This window comes from Aphelocoma coerulescens, chromosome 3 (genome assembly GCF_041296385.1).
Source record: "Aphelocoma coerulescens isolate FSJ_1873_10779 chromosome 3, UR_Acoe_1.0, whole genome shotgun sequence".
In the NCBI taxonomy this organism is placed as follows: domain Eukaryota; kingdom Metazoa; phylum Chordata; class Aves; order Passeriformes; family Corvidae; genus Aphelocoma; species Aphelocoma coerulescens.
In genome coordinates this window covers 122,197,305-122,214,028 of record NC_091016.1, presented here as the reverse complement: position 1 = coordinate 122,214,028, position 16,724 = coordinate 122,197,305, and the positions used below count along the sequence as shown (strand labels likewise).

At 53.1% G+C, this 16,724-nt stretch overlaps 1 protein-coding gene across 1 annotated transcript; it reads left to right on the top strand.

Moving 5' to 3' along the window:
- Window positions 1-6,183: 6,183 nt before the first annotated feature.
- On the top strand, window positions 6,184-16,724 carry MCM3 (minichromosome maintenance complex component 3). Its single transcript, XM_069011810.1, has 17 exons — window positions 6,184-6,414; window positions 6,881-6,993; window positions 7,589-7,797; window positions 8,385-8,515; window positions 8,735-8,973; window positions 9,658-9,766; window positions 10,355-10,508; window positions 11,572-11,703; window positions 12,188-12,396; window positions 12,877-13,051; window positions 13,177-13,303; window positions 13,567-13,717; window positions 13,864-14,004; window positions 14,223-14,329; window positions 14,707-14,789; window positions 15,310-15,385; window positions 15,601-16,724. The coding sequence occupies exons 1-17, from the start codon at window positions 6,334-6,336 to the stop codon at window positions 15,797-15,799; spliced, it is 2,436 nt and encodes an 811-aa protein (XP_068867911.1). The 5' UTR covers window positions 6,184-6,333; the 3' UTR covers window positions 15,800-16,724.

Sequence of the window (16,724 nt, the reverse complement as noted above, 5' to 3'; positions counted from 1 at the left end):
TGCTGCAACGTGGACATTGCAATCCTGCCCGGCCACCTACAGGTCTGTCTTGCTCCAGTAAAAGGCTTTTCCCTCATTTAACTTCAAGATATGCCCCAGGGCAGCCTTGGGAGGGGCAAAGGGCAGCTCTGTGTGGGATAACTGCTCTCCTGGGTGGGTGCTGACAGCCTGTTTTGCACCCCAGGCCTGGCGGATGCTGCGCAGTGAGATCTCTTTGATCCCTGGCTCTCAGGTGAGTGGTACCAAGCCACGCTCTGTAGTTCATCTCAGATTTACCCTGCTGTGCTGCAGTCTGTTACTCCCTACCACTGACATTTTAAACCCTGAAATGAATCACTCAGCTCCCCACAAGTCAAAACCCAGGTGGGGTTGTGTTTGCCCAGGAGATTAGTCCCAGAGTTAAGATTGGGTTGTACCAGGCTGGGCTCTCCCTACCCTCTACAGTCATCTGATAGGATTTAAACACACTTTGTGCCTTCAAACAGGCCCTGAATGCTTTAATTTCCCCACCCAAATGTGCATTGTAGAGAGCTTTGGGTTGGAAGGGACCTGCAAAAGGCTGTTCTGTTATTTTTAGGTGCTTTGAGTTATTACACAAAAAAAGGAGCTTCTTTTGTGGATCAAGGTCTCCCTCCACCAAGAAGCATCCAAACACTCGGTGTCCTCACTGTGCTGCTGAGGAGCAACACAGACAACTGAGGTATTCCAAGCACCAAATGTGATCCAGAAAGTAGGATGAGTTACCTTTTCCCTGTAACAAAGAATATTGAAATGTTGTTATTGTAGTTGGGTAAAAGAGAAATTTTTTTGCCCTATCTGTGCCCATGTGGAACTCTTTCCCACTGGGCAAGGACTGGTGCTCATGGTTCAGCAAGTTTTAAATAAAAATTCTGCAGATGCAGAATTAGAACACTAAGAACACTAAGGCTTTCTTTAACTAATAATTCAGAAAAAAAAATCCGTAAAAGCCCTGGGTTACCAAGTTCAGCCTCTGCAGTCAGAAAGAAGCACTCGATACAGTTAATTTTGGCACCATCAGCTGTTCCCCACGTGTTGCACAAGGATTGTGTGGCAATTTGGGGTCAGGACTTTCCTGCCTCCTCGTGGTTTGCCCGCAGCAGTGACAGCCCATTGTGACAGTCTGACAGGGGTTACTAATGTGCCTTACACGGAGTGCTGCAGCTTCCCAGCTTCCCATCAGGGCAGGGAATGGATCGAGAGTAGCCCTGAGGAGAAGGACTTGGGGTGCTGGTGGTGAGAGCTGGACATGACCCATCCCTGAAACCCCCATGTCCTGAGCTGACCCCCCAGCGTGGGCAGCAGGGCAGGGGGGGATTCTGCCCCTCTGCCCCTCGCAGGTGAGACCCCACCTGCAGAGCTGCCTCCAGCCCTGGGATCCAACAGCAGAAGGACGTGGAGCTGCTGCAGAGAGTCCAGAGGAGGCCCTGGAGATGCTCCAAGGGCTGGAGCCCCTCTGCTCTGGAGCCAGACTGGGAGAGCTGGGGGTGTTCACCTGGAGAAGGATCCAGGGAGAGCTCAGAGCCCCTTCCAGTGCCTAAAGGGGCTCCAAGAGAGCTGGAGAGGGGCTTGGGACAAGGCATGGAGAGACAGGACACAGGGAATGGGTGATCGAGGGCAGGGTTAGATTTAGATTTAGATACTTGGAATAAATTCTTTATATGAGGGTGATGTACACTTCCCTGGAAGTGTCCAGGGCCAAGTTGGACAGGGCTTGGAGCAACCTGGGCTAGTGGAAGGTGTCCCTGCCCATGGCAGGGGGTGGAACTGGATGATCTTTAATGTCCCTTCCAAACAGTTCCGTGGTTCTGTGATTCTAAAGCTGGACATCACTTGCTGAATTGACCAGTGGATCCTGCCCCAGCGCTGAAAGCAGCTCTCAGAGATTCTGAGGAAGAGGCAGGGATGTTTTGCATACAGATGGGTGATTTCCAGGCTTGAGGGTGGAGAAAATGAGAGAATAGGAAAAAAAAAAAAGGAACCAGCTGCCACTGTCTTTAGTAACAGCCAGAAGTCATGAGAGCAGATGAAAAGACTGAAATAGCAACACCAAACCTCAGCTCTGTGTCTGGGCCCTTTGGACTTCCCTGGAAATGTGGTTGGGTTGCCCTATTCCACAGCCAGGCTCTCCAGAGCTTTGTTGTTGATTCAGCCACTCCTCTGGTTTCATTTGGAATTCAGTTTTCCTTATGCCCGCAGGCACGGCCTGTGTGGGTTTGTTTTGGTTTTCTATTAATTGCTGTGTTTTCCTCCTGCACAGCAGGAAAACAGGATGAATCCCCGTGGGATCTCGAGTAGCTGTGCATCATCAGGAGCAGGACCACAACAAGATTTTTTATGTTCCCATCACTGTGCTAAGGCCATGCTAGAGTCATCTGGGAGGAAAAACAAATCCATATGCTCTGGGCTCCTACTCTGGGAAGCAAGAAGGTGGTTGCAGCCCATCCAAACACACTGAAGGTCAGGGCTTTAACTCCTTACCCACTTTCCTGTCCTCTCCTGGTGAGATACCAGCAGCATCCCATGCCTTTAAGTAAAGAAATTCCATTCATACACACTGATAGTAGCTTTCCATGTTTCTCTCCTCCACAACTAGGGAAAAAAACAGGGGCTAGAGCCATTTAAAGATTTACCAGAGTGTGTGAGAATAGCAAACACTTCAAGAAAATGATGTCAGAAATGCCTGAGCTGGGTGCAGATGCAATGGGGTGAGATTCTCCAGCCTATGTTAGGGAAAAGGTCAGGACAGAGGATTAACGGCTCCTTCTGCATTCAATTATTTGTTTTCCACATGTGTGGAAGTGATGAGAGTCAGGATAACACTCTGCTTGTGAGAGTGAATTCACCCCCCGTTAGGGTTCAGCTCCTGCAACTGCAGCTTCAGGAGAGCCCAGTAAATATAAATCCCTTGAATCCCTTGGAAAACGTAAAATGTACCCTGATAAAAACTCCTCATAGGTGGTCTCACTTCTCCACATCATTTCAGTTCTAAAAAGTGATTTTTTTTCATCCCTGACACTGTATATGTTACAAATAGATTTGGAATCTCCACTGCAATGTGTTGCCTGATGATCAGGTGACACTCCATCGACTTTGGGACACTGTCCCTCTGTTTTTGGAGCTGTGAATGAGCCACAAGCCTCTCCCCTGCCCTTCGTGGGTGAGGCAAGGCTGCTCAGCAGCCAGGACAGTGAATAGGTGGCAACTTGAAAATGGAACTGTGGCTTGAAAATTGACATTTAGTTGAACTAAGGGGAAAAAAAAATCAACAAAAACCAACAACAAAAATGACAGCAACAACAACAAAACCCCACAACACCCCAGAATCCTGGAAGGATCACAGGGTACCCTTAAACCTCAGAAACCAAGCGTACAGGTGGATGCTGACACACAGAGGTGTGAGGAAGGGATGAGAAAATCCACGCTGAGAGCTGTTGGGGTGTTCTGGCCAGCATCCCTCGAGTGCAATTCACCGATGGAAATTGCTCCTGCATCCACCCTTGGTCCTTCTGTTTCTCTGCAAGCCCTGCAGACACGGCTCTCTGCCTGCTAAGTGCTTAATTCCTGTTTTTTTCAGTGTGTAGGAAGTGCTAAATGTCCCAGTGAGCTTGTGCTGCCTTTTCACCCCGCAGCCTCCGGAATGTGGCGGGGAGGTGAACCCAGGGAGACCTTGGGCGCAATCCTGGGGAGTCCCAAAAGGCAGGGAAGGCGTCTGCCTTCTTCCCAGCCTTCTCCACCTCTCCGTCCCTGTGTCCTCCTCGGCCTGCCCTGCTCCGATGAATTATTCAGGCACGCAGCAGTTGCTATAGGGCGCTGTCATGAATAACAACAGCGGCTATTTTTATCCCTAACTCCTGTTACCTTGCGGCCAGGAGCGGTGGGGCCCTGCCAGCTCCCGGCAGGAGGAAAACTGCAGCGATCCACAACGTCTCCGTGGGCTGGGATTCGTTTTGACCACCCAAATGTAGGTGAGACCTTGTGCAATCCGCATAGATGTGCCTGAATCCCACCCTAGTAATGCTCTGCCTTGTACTCACGGGGTGCTTTGCACCCGTATTTTGTTTTTTCCACCCATATCTTATCTGCAGTGGAGCACACAGACTGCCCATGGCTGGATTTAACATTCTGTCTGCTGCAGAGGGAGAAAAAGCATCTCAGAAGTGAAATCTCACATGGGGTTCTGGCAATTTGTATGGGATAATTCATATTTCCTTTGGGGACTTACACAGATTCCTCCAGCCAGTTTAGATCCTCATGGATGATGTTCCCACTTAAATGCCTTTATGTTATCTTTATATATATATAAATATATTAAAATGTAAAAATATATGTTAATAAATAAATATATTTTTAATATATATATATGTATGTGTGATAGGGGCACACCAAAAATCTTTTCTGTTCGCTCTTTGTGCATCCCCTACTCATGAAAACAAGAAATGTCCAGCAAATCAGAGGGAAAGAGGTGGATTTCAGGAGCAGCTGGAGGGAAATGAGTCCTGCTGAGTGTGCAGAAGCAGGGAGGGTATTCCAGCTGCAAGGAGCATCTCTGGAACTAGCAGGGCAGCCTGGAAGATTAAAGGGGGGGGGAAGAGGGAAAATGAAAAGGAAAAATAAAAGAAAAAGGGAAGGGAAATGGAAAAGAAGAAAAAAAGGAGGAAAGCAGCAACAGATGATAAGATTCTTTATTCCAGCCAACCTGCCAAGCGGAATACTCCATCAAATTATTCCAGAGGAGGGATAAAAGGCCTAAAAAGGAAACGCCAAACTTTCACTTTGACACAGAGCAATGTGAAAAAATCTCTCAGGAGCAGGACAAATATCCAGGACTTGGGCTATACGTATCCCAAACCAGCCACAGTGTTCCCAGCATCATTTCCAGTGAGTGATCTGATCCAGGCGCACAAACAGAAAATGGGAAGTGGGGCAAAGGCTGTTTCCTGCTCCTCTTCCGAAACACGAATCGCAGCTGCTCCCTCTGGAGAGATCAGGCAGCGGGAATTCTGTTCCTCAGCGTTTGCACAGCCCAGCAGACCCCGGGGTGAATATTTATTCCCAGGATTACCCTGGAAAAACTGCTGTTAGCTACAATATCCAGGGGACACGGCCAAGTTTGGGTGCCCGGTATGCCTTTGCTAATGTTTCTGTCATGCTTTATATTCTTTTCCTATTTTTAAACAGAGTTTAGATAAAGATTTTTAAGGGATACCGTGATGGTTTTTTTAAGGGGGAGCAGCAGGTTTCCCTGTGGGCAGCGGCACCTTTTGATTCCGGCCTACAACAGCCTCTTAGAAGACTTAAAGGAGGCTTGGAAAAAGGAGGGAAAGGGAGTTTTTACACAAGCAGATAGTGAGAGGACAAGGGGGACTGGTTTTTAAATTGCCAGAGGGCAGGGTTAGATGGGATATTGGGAAGAAATTTCTCCCTGTGAGGGCGGTGAGGCCCTGGCACAGGTTTCCCAGAGAAGCTATGGCTGCCCCTGGATCCCTGGAAGTGTCCAAGGCCAGGCTGGACGGGGCTTGGAGCTACCTGGGGTAGTGGAAGGTGTCCCTGCCCATGGCAGGAGCGGTGGATGATCCTTAAGGTCCCTTCCAACCCAAAGCATCCTGTGGTTCTGAGACACATCCAAAATCACCATTTCCATTCCAAATACCACGGGACCTGTCGCTTTTGTGTGTTCATCCCCAAACTGCTGGAGTCACACCGAGGCCGCGTTAAGGGAGAAAGCAACGCCCACCCAGCCTTTACGGGGTGAAAACACCCGGAAACGGGACTCCCCAAAATACAGTATAAAAAACAAAACCCCAAACTATTTCTCGTTGGGTTTTTTTTTCGCTTGGGACTCCATTTGGGTGTTTTAGTTGTTGTCGGCTTTACGTTTTTTAATATTTTTCCCCCTAAAGCGGCATTTTCAGCCGCTCGGTGACTTCCAAGAGCCGGAGCCGGGATCGAATCCGATCCCCTCAGCCCCTGGCTCCGCCCCCAACCGCCCCCGCTCTTTGATAGGCTGAAGCGCTTGTCCATCACTGAACCGCCGCTCCATTGGCTGGTGCTTGGCAGCGCTGACCAATCAGCAGCGCCACGGGGCGGGCCGGGGGTGGATTTCCCGCGCGGTGGCGGGAAAGGAGCCGCGTTTGGCGCGAAACGGGAGCGCGGCGGGGGCGGATCGCGGGGCCCGGGCGGATCGCGGGATCTGATCGCGGGGTCTGATCGCGGGGTCTGATCGCGGGGCCAGCCCGGCTCTCCTCGGCTCTCACCGCCTTCCCTGGCAGCAGCAGGAGCGGCGGCGGGATCCGTCCCAGGGCGGCCGGCAGCATGGCGGCGCCGGCGGGCGGGCTGGAGGATGCGGAGCTGCGGGAGGCGCAGCGCGACTACCTCGATTTCCTGGATGATGAGGTGAGACGAGCTGGGAGACGCGGGTGCTGCCTCCCCTCTATGCGCCCTGGTGTTGGGGACCACCTGGTCCGTGTCACCGTGTCCCCTCCTCCCCCTATCCTCGGGGATTTGGGCGCATCTCATCCCTGTGCGCCCCCGCCCCTTGTGTACCCCCGAGGTTCGGGAACACCTGGTCCATGTGCCCGTCCGTCCCCCCCTAATCCATGTCCCGGGAGCTGGGAACCACCTGATCCCTCTCACCATGTACCCCACGGGTTGGGAGACCGTGGTCCCTGTGTCCCCCCATCGCTCCCAGCGGTTAGGGAGCACCTCGCTCCTCCTTCCTGGTTCCTACCCCTTCCTGCTTAGGTGGTGGGATAAAGGGAGTCAAACTCTGCAGGAACGAGTTCCTGAGGGGTGTCTCACACAGACGGACATGCAAAGTGAGTTGGTTTTTTGGGTGTCTTTCCGCCACTCGCTCTTGCAGGAAGACCAGGGAATTTACCAGAGTAAGGTCCGGGACATGATCAGTGACAACCAGTATCGGCTCATCGTCAACATCAACGACCTGCGGCGCAAGAACGAGAAGAGAGCCAGCAGGTGGGTGTGGGGCACGGGGGTCACCTGTGGTACTGGGCCTGAGACGGGTTTTAAAGGTCCGTCCCTGGTTTGGCAGGTCATTTGTCCCAAGAAAGCACCAAACATTGTCCTGTGGCGAAAGCCAGGGCCTCACCACCCTCACAGGGAACGATTCCTTCCCAATATCCTGTCTAACCCTGCCCTTTGTCAGTATGAAGCCATTCTCCCTTATCCTATCACCCCAGCCCTTGTCCCAAGTCCCTCTCCAGCTCTCTTGGAGCTCCTTTAGGCACTGGAAGGGGCTCTAAGGTCCCAGTGAACCCTTCTCTTCCCCTGGCTGAACAACCCCAACTATCTCAGTCATTTCTAGGATGCTCAGGCATATTTTGGACCACGCTTGCCAATCTGCCCTGGGCCATGTGAGCTTTTCTAGATATGCTTGGAATTGTTCTCCTCCTGGCTATTGGTGCTGGAGGACCTCACACAGAGCTGTGATGGACTTTAGTTTTTTTTCACTTACTGCTCCTGGTAAACTTGTGGAGCAAGCAGGGGTGTGGGAAAAGTGTTGAGGAGGAAGGGGTTGACCCGTCTGCTTTGTCACCTCCCTGTGCTGCAGGCTCCTGAGCAATGCCTTCGAGGAGCTGATTGCCTTCCAGCGCGCCCTGAAGGATTTCGTCGCCTCCATCGACGCCACCTACGCCAAGCAGTACGAGGACTTCTACATCGGCCTGGAGGGCAGCTTTGGCTCCAAGCACGTGTCCCCACGGACACTGACAGCCTGTTTCCTCAGCTGCATCGTCTGCGTGGAGGGCATCGTGACAAAGTGTGAGACTGGGGACACCCAGGGGCTGCGGGCGTGGAGGGACCAGGGGTTGGCTGTGAAGGATCTGGAGCCCTCCAGGAGCTGTGGCATGGAGAGGGACTTCGGAAAAGGGCCTGGGGGAACAGGACAAGGGGGACTGACTACAAACAGAGGGTAGGATTAGATGGGATCTTGGGAAGGAATCGTTCCCTGAGAGGGTGGGGAGGACCTGGCACAGGTTGCCCAGAGAAGCTGTGGCTGCCTCATCCCTGGAAGCATCCCCAGGCCAGGTTGGATGGGGCTTGGAGCAACGTGGGATAGTGGAAGGTGTCCCTGCCCATGGCAGGGGGGCTTGAACTAGTTGATCTTTTATGTTCCTTCCAACCAAACCATCATATGATTCTGTGTCCTGGCAACCTGAATCAGGGAATAGGGAGCTTGGCTGAAGGTCTTGAGTGTTGGGATGGTCTTTAAAATCAGCCAGTCCTGTCCATGTTTGGCAGTGAGTTGGGACCCAAATAATTTTAATGTTGGAGACTCTGTTGAGGACTATCTGCTGACAGAGGGGTGGGACATCCCAGCCCTTCACTCCTCTCTTTTCCAACTCCAGGCTCTCTGGTGTGTCCCAAAGTCGTCCGGAGCGTCCATTATTGCCCGGCTACCAAGAAAACAATTGAGCGCCGATACACAGACATGACCTCCCTGAATGCTTTCCCATCCAGCTCCATCTACCCTACAAAGGTGAGGTGAAGCAGCAGCAGCTTCCTTTAGGGAGAATGTGCCAGCTTCAATATGGATCTGGTGAAACCCAGCCTCCATTCCTGCTGAAACAACCCTTTCCTGCAGCCACGTGCAGGCTGGATGATGCAGCCTGTGTTTCCCCTGCTCAGCTGACCTTACCTCTCCTCCCTGCTCTCCTGAAAAACAGTGCTGGTCTTTTAATTTGGGTTCCTGCTTTAGGATGAAGAGAACAACCCGCTGGAGACAGAGTTTGGCCTCTCGGTCTACAAGGACCACCAGACCATCACCATCCAGGAGATGCCTGAGAAGGCCCCAGCGGGGCAGCTGCCACGCTCGGTGGATGTGGTTCTGGACGATGACCTGGTGGACAGGGTGAAGCCTGGGGACCGAATCCAGGTGGTGGGGACGTACCGCTGCCTGCCAGGGAAGAAAGGGGGCTACACTTCGGGCACTTTCAGGTCAGTCTGCTTTGGGTTTCAGCCCTCTCACCCTGTTTGGTCAGGTCATGTCTCTGGAAGGTGAGATCTGGCAGGTGGCCATCACACAGCTGGGTCAAACAGTGGTTTAAATCACTTGGAAGTGGTTTGCACCTTGATCCTAATCACCAAATATGCTGAGTTGGAAAGGGCTTACAAGGATCATTGAGTCCAACTCCTGGCCCTGCACAGGCACCCCAACACTGAACCCTGTGCCTGGGAGCATTGTCCAAATGCTCTTGGCGCTCTGTGAACCTTGGGGCTGTGCCCATTCCCTGGGGAGCCTGTCAGTGCCCTACCACCCCTGGGGGAAGAACCTGTTCCTGATATCCAACCTCACCCTCCTGTGACACAGCTCCAGCCATTCCCAGGTCTCAGAAGAGGTTGGTGCCACTTTTCCACTTCCCTTTGTGAGGAAGCTGTAGACTGTGGTGATGTCTCCCCTCACAATGTGCAGCTGTGACTTCCAGCTCTGCCCAGAAGGGTTTGGATGTTCTTAAAAGGTGCTCCACTGATGGCCCAGCACAGTCAGATGGAGGGTGCTACAGCTGTTGAAGCTTCCCACCTCCTTCCAGGGCTTCCTAGAGCAAGTGATGACCTGTGGAAGTTTCTTCTGTGTCTCTGGGGGGGTCTGCAGAGCTGACCGCGGCTGTGTCCCTTCTCCAGGACCATCCTCATTGCCTGCCATGTGAAGCAGATGAGCAAAGACATCCGGCCGCTCTACTCTGCTTCTGACGTGGCCAAGATCAAGAGGTTCAGCAAGAGCCGCTCCAAGGTACTTGAGTCTTGTGGCCAGGCATGAAGTTTCAGCTTGGCATGTGGCTAAGGACGTTCTTGTTGGGTTGCAAGTGACTCTTCAACCCTCTTAGCACGTTGTTGGATTTTCCAACTCATTTTCTTTGAATTTTCTGCTTAGACTGTGGTCAGGCCCTGTTGTTTTTTTTTTTGCTGCTTCTGTACTGCTTGCAGAGCATCCTTCTGCTGTGTCCTGACCCTGCCAGTGGGTTTCCAGGAAATTTCCTCTGCAGGAGAAACACGTCTTTTCTCACCCCAGACTGAGATAATGGGGTTCTGCCCCAGCCTCTTATGCTCAGAGCTTTCCTCTGTAGCACAGGGAGGAGCAAGCCTTGCTCTCACCACTTCAGTGCTTGGGTGTCAGTGACAAGATGGTCCAGGAGTTCATATAAATCCCACTGAAAGAAAACTCTGGCCAACAGTTTTCTTCTTTCCAAATAATTTTTATCCATGTGGCTCTGTGATAATAATAAGCTGAAATTTGAACTGAAATGGTCTTTTGAAGTATTGCTTGTTCTTGCTTGCTCCAGTCCACGTGACAGGCCATGCTCTGCCTCTTCTGCTTTAGGATATCTTTGACCAGCTGGCCAGATCCCTGGCTCCCAGCATCCACGGGCATGAGTACATCAAGAAGGCCATTCTCTGCATGCTGCTGGGAGGGGTAGAGAAGATCCTGGAGAACGGGAGCCGCATCCGAGGAGACATCAACATCTTGCTGATAGGTCTGGGAGGGCTGGGCGGAGGCACCCTTGGTTGGTGTTGTTGGGGGTGGGGTGAAGGAGTCTGGATTTAGTTTTGTGGAGTAACTGAGGTTAGACAGGACATCTGGAGGTGCCTGGTCCAGGGATGTGTGCAGGTGTCAGTGGTAGGTCAGGTTGCTTTGTGACTTGTCCGGTTGGTTTTGAACACCTCCAGGGATGGAGATGTGTGCAGATGTGGAGTCATCAGCACAAGAAAGATGTGGACCTGTTAGAGTGAGTCGAGAGGAGACCTTGGACAGGAGTCCAAGGGCTGGAGCTCCTCTGCTCTAGAGCCAGGCTGGGAGAGCTGGGGGTGTTCAGCCTGGAGAAATCTCCAGGGACACCTTGGAGCCCCTTTCGGTGCCTAAAGGGGCTCCAGGAGAGCTGGAGAGGGACTTGGAACAAGGGCCTGGAAGGACAGGACAAGGAGGAATGGCTTCCCACTGTCAGAGGGCTTGGATAGATGGGATATTGGGAAGGAATTGTTCCCCATGAGGGTGGCGAGGCTTCTCGGGCTCTGGTTGCCCAGAGAAGCTGGGGCAGCCCCTGGATCCCTGGAAGTGTCCAAGGCCAAGGTTGGATGGGGCTTGGAGGAATCTGGGATAGTGGAAGATGTCCCTGCCCATGGTAGGGGGTTGGAATGAGATGAGCTTTAAGGTCTCTTTCATCTGAAACCATTCTGTGATTCTAGGGGATCCCATGACCACCATCCCAATGTTTGCCCACTGTCGAGGCGGTGTTTTTTTTCTTTCCACTTGGAATCTTCTATGTTTCAGATTTTCCCCATTGCCTCTTGTCCCATCCCCATCACCTCTCAAATCTCTTAACCTCCATCCTCTCTATTTCCTCCCATGGGATCACTGATGATGGTGGGAAGATCACATGCTCACCGTACTTTCCAAAGTCTGAACAAAACCTTTCTGTCCCCTTTCCCCTCTACCTGCCCCTGCTCTAAGCACCCCAAACCAGACACAGCACCAGGGTGATGGTGGTATTGATATCCTGGTGATACCGTGGTTCCTAAACGTGCTGTTCTCCATCCTAGGAGACCCTTCTGTGGCCAAATCCCAGCTGCTGAGGTACGTGCTGAGCACAGCACCCCGGGCCATCCCCACCACTGGCAGGGGCTCCTCTGGCGTTGGTCTCACCGCTGCCATCACCACGGACCAAGAGACTGGTGAGGAGCATCGGGGTGATGCTTGTTAACCCCTGGGAGGGACTCTGTGACATCCAGGGCTGCTGCTTTTGATGATCTGAAAGGTCTTTTCCAACCTTAATCAAACTTGTAATGTTTGTTCTGCAGTGACACTTGCAGGGCTTGCTCCACCAGAAGCTTTATGGTAATGATCATTCGGGACCATGGGATCCCGTGTTTTGGGATATTTTCTCCACTTCAGTTAGGTGGTGGTCTTCTTTACTCCTCTTCCACTTGGTGCCATATCTGAAGGCTTTTTTTGTCTTCCTCTTGGGAAGGCATTCCTAATCCTGATCCATATCCTGAGTGTTCCCTCTGCTGTCAAGTTTGGTCAGAGAGCAACCCAGAAGGACGCTGCTGCTCCTTGAGGCTCACCCTCATCCCAGGGGTGATGGGGATGGCAGGGTAGGAGGTGTGTAGGGCCAGTGGGTGGTGGTTGACCCTGTTTTCCCCTGCCCTATCCCAGGGGAGCGGCGCCTGGAAGCGGGAGCCATGGTGTTGGCCGACCGGGGCGTGGTGTGCATCGATGAGTTTGACAAGATGTCCGACATCGACCGCACGGCCATCCACGAGGTGATGGAGCAGGGACGGGTCACCATCGCCAAGGCCGGCATCCAGGCCCGCCTCAACTCCCGCTGCAGCGTCCTGGCTGCTGCCAACCCTGTCTATGGTCGGGTGAGTGCTGGTGTTACCCTCCCCTGGAGAAGGGAGGGTGCTGGGAGGAGGCAGCTGGTGAATCCCAAAAGATCCCCCAAATCAGTGACTTGGATCCATGGCACAGCAAAGACCTTGTTGGTTTGGTGTCTGTTGTGGTCATGGCTTTCCTGGAGGAGAGAGGGGCTCCTGGTGTTTCTCACCCTGTTTTGGTTCTGTCTGGGTGTTGGGGCAGCCCAGTGGACCCTCACACTGGTGGTGAGCCTCAGTCTTGGTGTCTGATTAGGGATCGCAAAAAATACTTGTTTTCCTTGTAAATAAGAGCCTTGCAGGATGGGGAAAAGTGGCTGTACTGCTGCAGCAGGCTGGGTTTGGTGTGTCATCCATCCATCCATCCATCCATCCTTTCAGCCCTGGCCCAAGGAAATCCCCCCAACCTCCCTGGCAGCCAGGACTGGCCCATGAGTGTCTCCTGTAACCCCTCACCTCGTCCTTCCCCAGTATGACCAGTACAAGACGCCCATGGAGAACATCGGCCTGCAGGACTCCCTGCTCTCCCGCTTCGACCTGCTCTTCATCGTGCTGGACCAGATGGACCCTGAGCAGGACAGGGAGATCTCGGACCACGTCCTGCGGATGCACCGCTACCGCAACCCCAACGAGCAGGACGGCGATGGTGGGTCCCATCCCTCCTCAGCCAGGCGTCACCCCTTGGTGGCAGCTCTTGGGGACTATTTATGGGGACTATTAGAAGTTGCTCCAGAGGGTAAAATCCTATTCTCTGTACATTCCCCTCTCCAGCCATGCCCCTGGGCAGTGCTGTGGAGATGCTGGCTACGGATGACCCTGACTTCATGCAGGAGGAGGAGCAGGAGCTGCAGGTGTATGAGAAACACGACGACCTCCTGCATGGGCCCAACCGCCGCAAGTGAGTCCGTCATCCCCTGGAGCTCCCTCAGGGTGTCCAGCACTGTGGGTTCATGGGTTTGGCCTGAATATCCAGCCAGTGCCAGCCATGCTCCAGGTGGTCCATGGGTAGGATGAGGGAGCCTTGCTTGATCCCTTATGCCAGGCAGGTGGGGAACATCTGGAGCCAAATTCCTTGCACACCTGGATGCCCCTGAAGGGATATAAATGGATGGGAAGCCCATCCCCACTGTGGATAACAGGTGTGGATGTGCATTCCCGCAGGGAGAAGGTCGTCAGCATGGAGTTCATGAGGAAGTACATCCACGTAGCAAAGATGATCAAGCCCGTGCTGACCGAGGAGTCGGCGAGCTACATCGCCGAAGAGTATTCCCGCCTGCGCAGCCAGAGCCAGATGAACTCGGACGTGGCCAGGGTGAGCCCTGGGAGCAGCTCCCACTTGGGCCAGGAGGAGGGGAACTGAGGCACAGGCTCCCCTCTCTCCATATGGGTGTTTTCCACCTTGGATGTGACACTTCTCAGTGAGGGTCACACAGAGACCTCCTCTCTCTGTCCCCCTAGACCTCCCCCATCACAGCCCGGACCCTGGAGACCCTGATTCGCCTCTCCACGGCCCATGCCAAGGCCAGGATGAACAAGACTGTGGATCTGCAGGATGCTGAGGCTGCTCTGGAGCTGGTGCAGTTTGCCTACTTCAAAAAGGTGGGAGGAAGGTGTCCCTCTGTTCCCGGGGGATCCCAAGATTGTCATAGGAAAGGGTGGGCTTGGTGCAGGCTGAGCACCCTGGGCTGCTGGTGGGACCTTTCCTGGACATATTAAGGGATCAGGCCACCACTGTGGGATCTTGGATGCTTGGGGTTGGTCCCTAAAAGCAGCTTGAGTGGAAATGGCTCTGAGTCCATCCTGCCTTTGCCACACAGGTGCTGGAGAAGGAGAAGAAGCGCAGGAAGCCAGTGGAGGATGACTCGGAGACTGAGAAGGAGGAAGATCAGGAGTCACAGCCCAAGGAGGAGCGCAGGACAAGGAGGTAGGAGCCAGGGCAAGGGAGTAGGAGGGGCATAGTGCAAAGGGCACCAGCTTCTTCTGAGGTTGCCACAGGCCTTGGGGAAATACTCCACGTTTTGCTCAGCCAAGTGGTTTGTCCAACCCCATTTGTAGTAGAGGGACATCATAATTTCATGGATAAGGAACTGGCTGGATGGCCACATCCAAAGATGTAAAGCACTGGCACAGGTTGTCCAGAGAAGCTGTGGCTGCCCCTGGATCCCTGGAAATGTTCTAGGCCAGGCTGGAAGGGGCTCGGAGCAACCTGGGATAGTGCCCATGGCAGGGGGATGGAACAGGATGCTCCTTAAGGTCCCTTCCAACTCAAACCCTTGGGTGACCTCTCCTCCCTGCTCCCAGAAGGAAGAAGGCACGCACAGAAGGTGAGGAGGGCTCCTACGACCCGTATGACTTCAGTGATGCTGAGGAGGAGATGCCACAGGGTGAGTCCCTGGGTTTGGTGACACCTGGCTCCTGAGGGTGCTGCTGTGTTGGCATGGCCTGGGGAGCAGCAATGCTGCTGTTACCTGTGGTCCCTGGTGTGATGCAGCACCATCCAGAACCACCAATCCATGTAGGACAGGGTTAGATGGGATACCAGGAAGGAATTCTTGGCTGTGAGGGTGCTGAGGCACAGGTTCCCAGAGAAGCTCTGGCTGCCCCTGGATCCCTGGAAATGTCCAAGGCCAGGTTGGATGGGGTTTGGAGCAGCCTGGGCTAGTGGAAGGTGTCCCTGCCCATGGCAGGGGGTGGTACTGGATGAGCTTTAAGGTCCCTTCCAAGCCAAACCATTTTGTGATTCTGTTGCTGATTAATTTTTTTCCGTCCACCTCCAAACTGCACCATAAATAACAAAATTGGGAGGCAGTTTGGAATCACCCCCCAGTCCTGAGCCCAGTACTTTTGCTCTCTGGGTGCTTGGACACCAGGCACAGCGTGAAGTTAACTCTTCTTCTGCTCCAGTTCAGGCACACCCTCCGAAAACACCCGAAGCCTCTGGAGCTGGCGAAGGGAAGAAGCTGGAGTTGGCTGAGCCAAGGTGAGTTGGGGCTGTCCCTGTGTGTCCACCTCCCTCAGCAGCTCCAGGCTGTTGTCCCACGCTGGAGGTGCATCTGTGATGCTCCCAGCTCCAGTTTTTAGCTTTCCTGCTGAGTGCTGCTGCTGGAATGGGGAGGAGCTGAGGCATCCTGGGCTGGGAGCAAGGGGAAGGATTTGTGTGTGGTCTCCAAGGGTGATTCCCTCTCCCCTGACCAGGTTGAAAGCATTCAAGGCTGCTCTCCTGGAGGTGTTCAAAGCTTCCCACGCTCAGTCTGTGGGCCTGAAGAACGTGATGGAATCCATCAACCGCGACAACCCCGAGCCCTTCTCGGCGGCCGAGGTGAAGGTGGCCCTGGCCCACATGCAGGATGACAACCAGATCATGGTGTCTGATGACATTATCTTCTTGATCTGAGCCTCTGCATGGAGGAGCCCGAGTTCTTGTGTTCTCTCAGCCTGGAGACTCCTTGTGTTTGAATGCTTCATGTGGCTGAGCTGGATTTTGGGGGAGCTCAAGTCTCTGCACTTCCTTGCTGTGCGTTGCTGGCACCAAAAAAAGAAGAGCCAGGAGCTCTGGAAGTTGTTGCTGTCTCCAAAGTGGAGTATTTGGGAAGAGGTTTCTGCAAGGAGACGAAGGGAAAAACCTAGGAGCAAATATTTCAGTAGGTTTTTTTAATGTATTGTTTTTAGCTTTGGTGCTAAGAGTTCCAGCTTTTAAATAAAAAAATCCAGATTTAGAAATCTGACATTTGGTGGTGGTGATGGGGAGCAATATGAGAGCTCCACTATTGGTGAAGCTTTTATTTTTCCCTTTATTTTCCATTTTCCCCCCAATTCTATAGCCTAGATCTGCCTGTCTCACAGGGAAAGGTGCCTAAAGCCTGTCCTGTTGGTTCTGCTCTTCCCACCCATCAGGTGGAGGATGATTCCTGGCAATGGAGGGGCAGGTGTAGTCTGACCTGCTCCACTGCCCATGGGTCAGCCTGGATTTCCAGATTCCCTGATGGGGGTTTTACCCCCAGGGAAGAACCTGGAATGCTCAGAGCTGGTCCCTGGCACAGATGGATTCCATCTCCTGCTCCTGCCTTTAGCCTGGGATCATGCCCTGGGAATGGCTTTCAAGGAAAGCTGAAAGCACAGTCAGACCAGTTCTGGCTGGTTGTGATCAGAGTTGCTGAAGGTTTGGGTTTTTCTTTAATTTCTTTTTCTTTTGTCCTGGTGAGTTTGATGTTGAGCTTTGGAGAAACCCCTGAACAGGTTTGCTGTTGTCCCTGCCCATCTCCAGACACCCACACAGCTCCTGCTCCCTTCTTTCTGGGTGCCATAAATCTTTATTTTGG

Excerpts from the sequence above, each read along its gene's own strand:
- MCM3 (XM_069011810.1), top strand. The coding sequence starts at position 6,334 with ATGGCGGCGCCGGCGGGCGGGCTGGAGGATGCGGAGCTGCGGGAGGCG. Across the intron at positions 6,994-7,588 it reads AACGAGAAGAGAGCCAGCAG|GCTCCTGAGCAATGCCTTCG; the intron begins GTGGGTGTGGGG and ends CCTGTGCTGCAG. Across the intron at positions 8,516-8,734 it reads GCTCCATCTACCCTACAAAG|GATGAAGAGAACAACCCGCT; the intron begins GTGAGGTGAAGC and ends TTCCTGCTTTAG.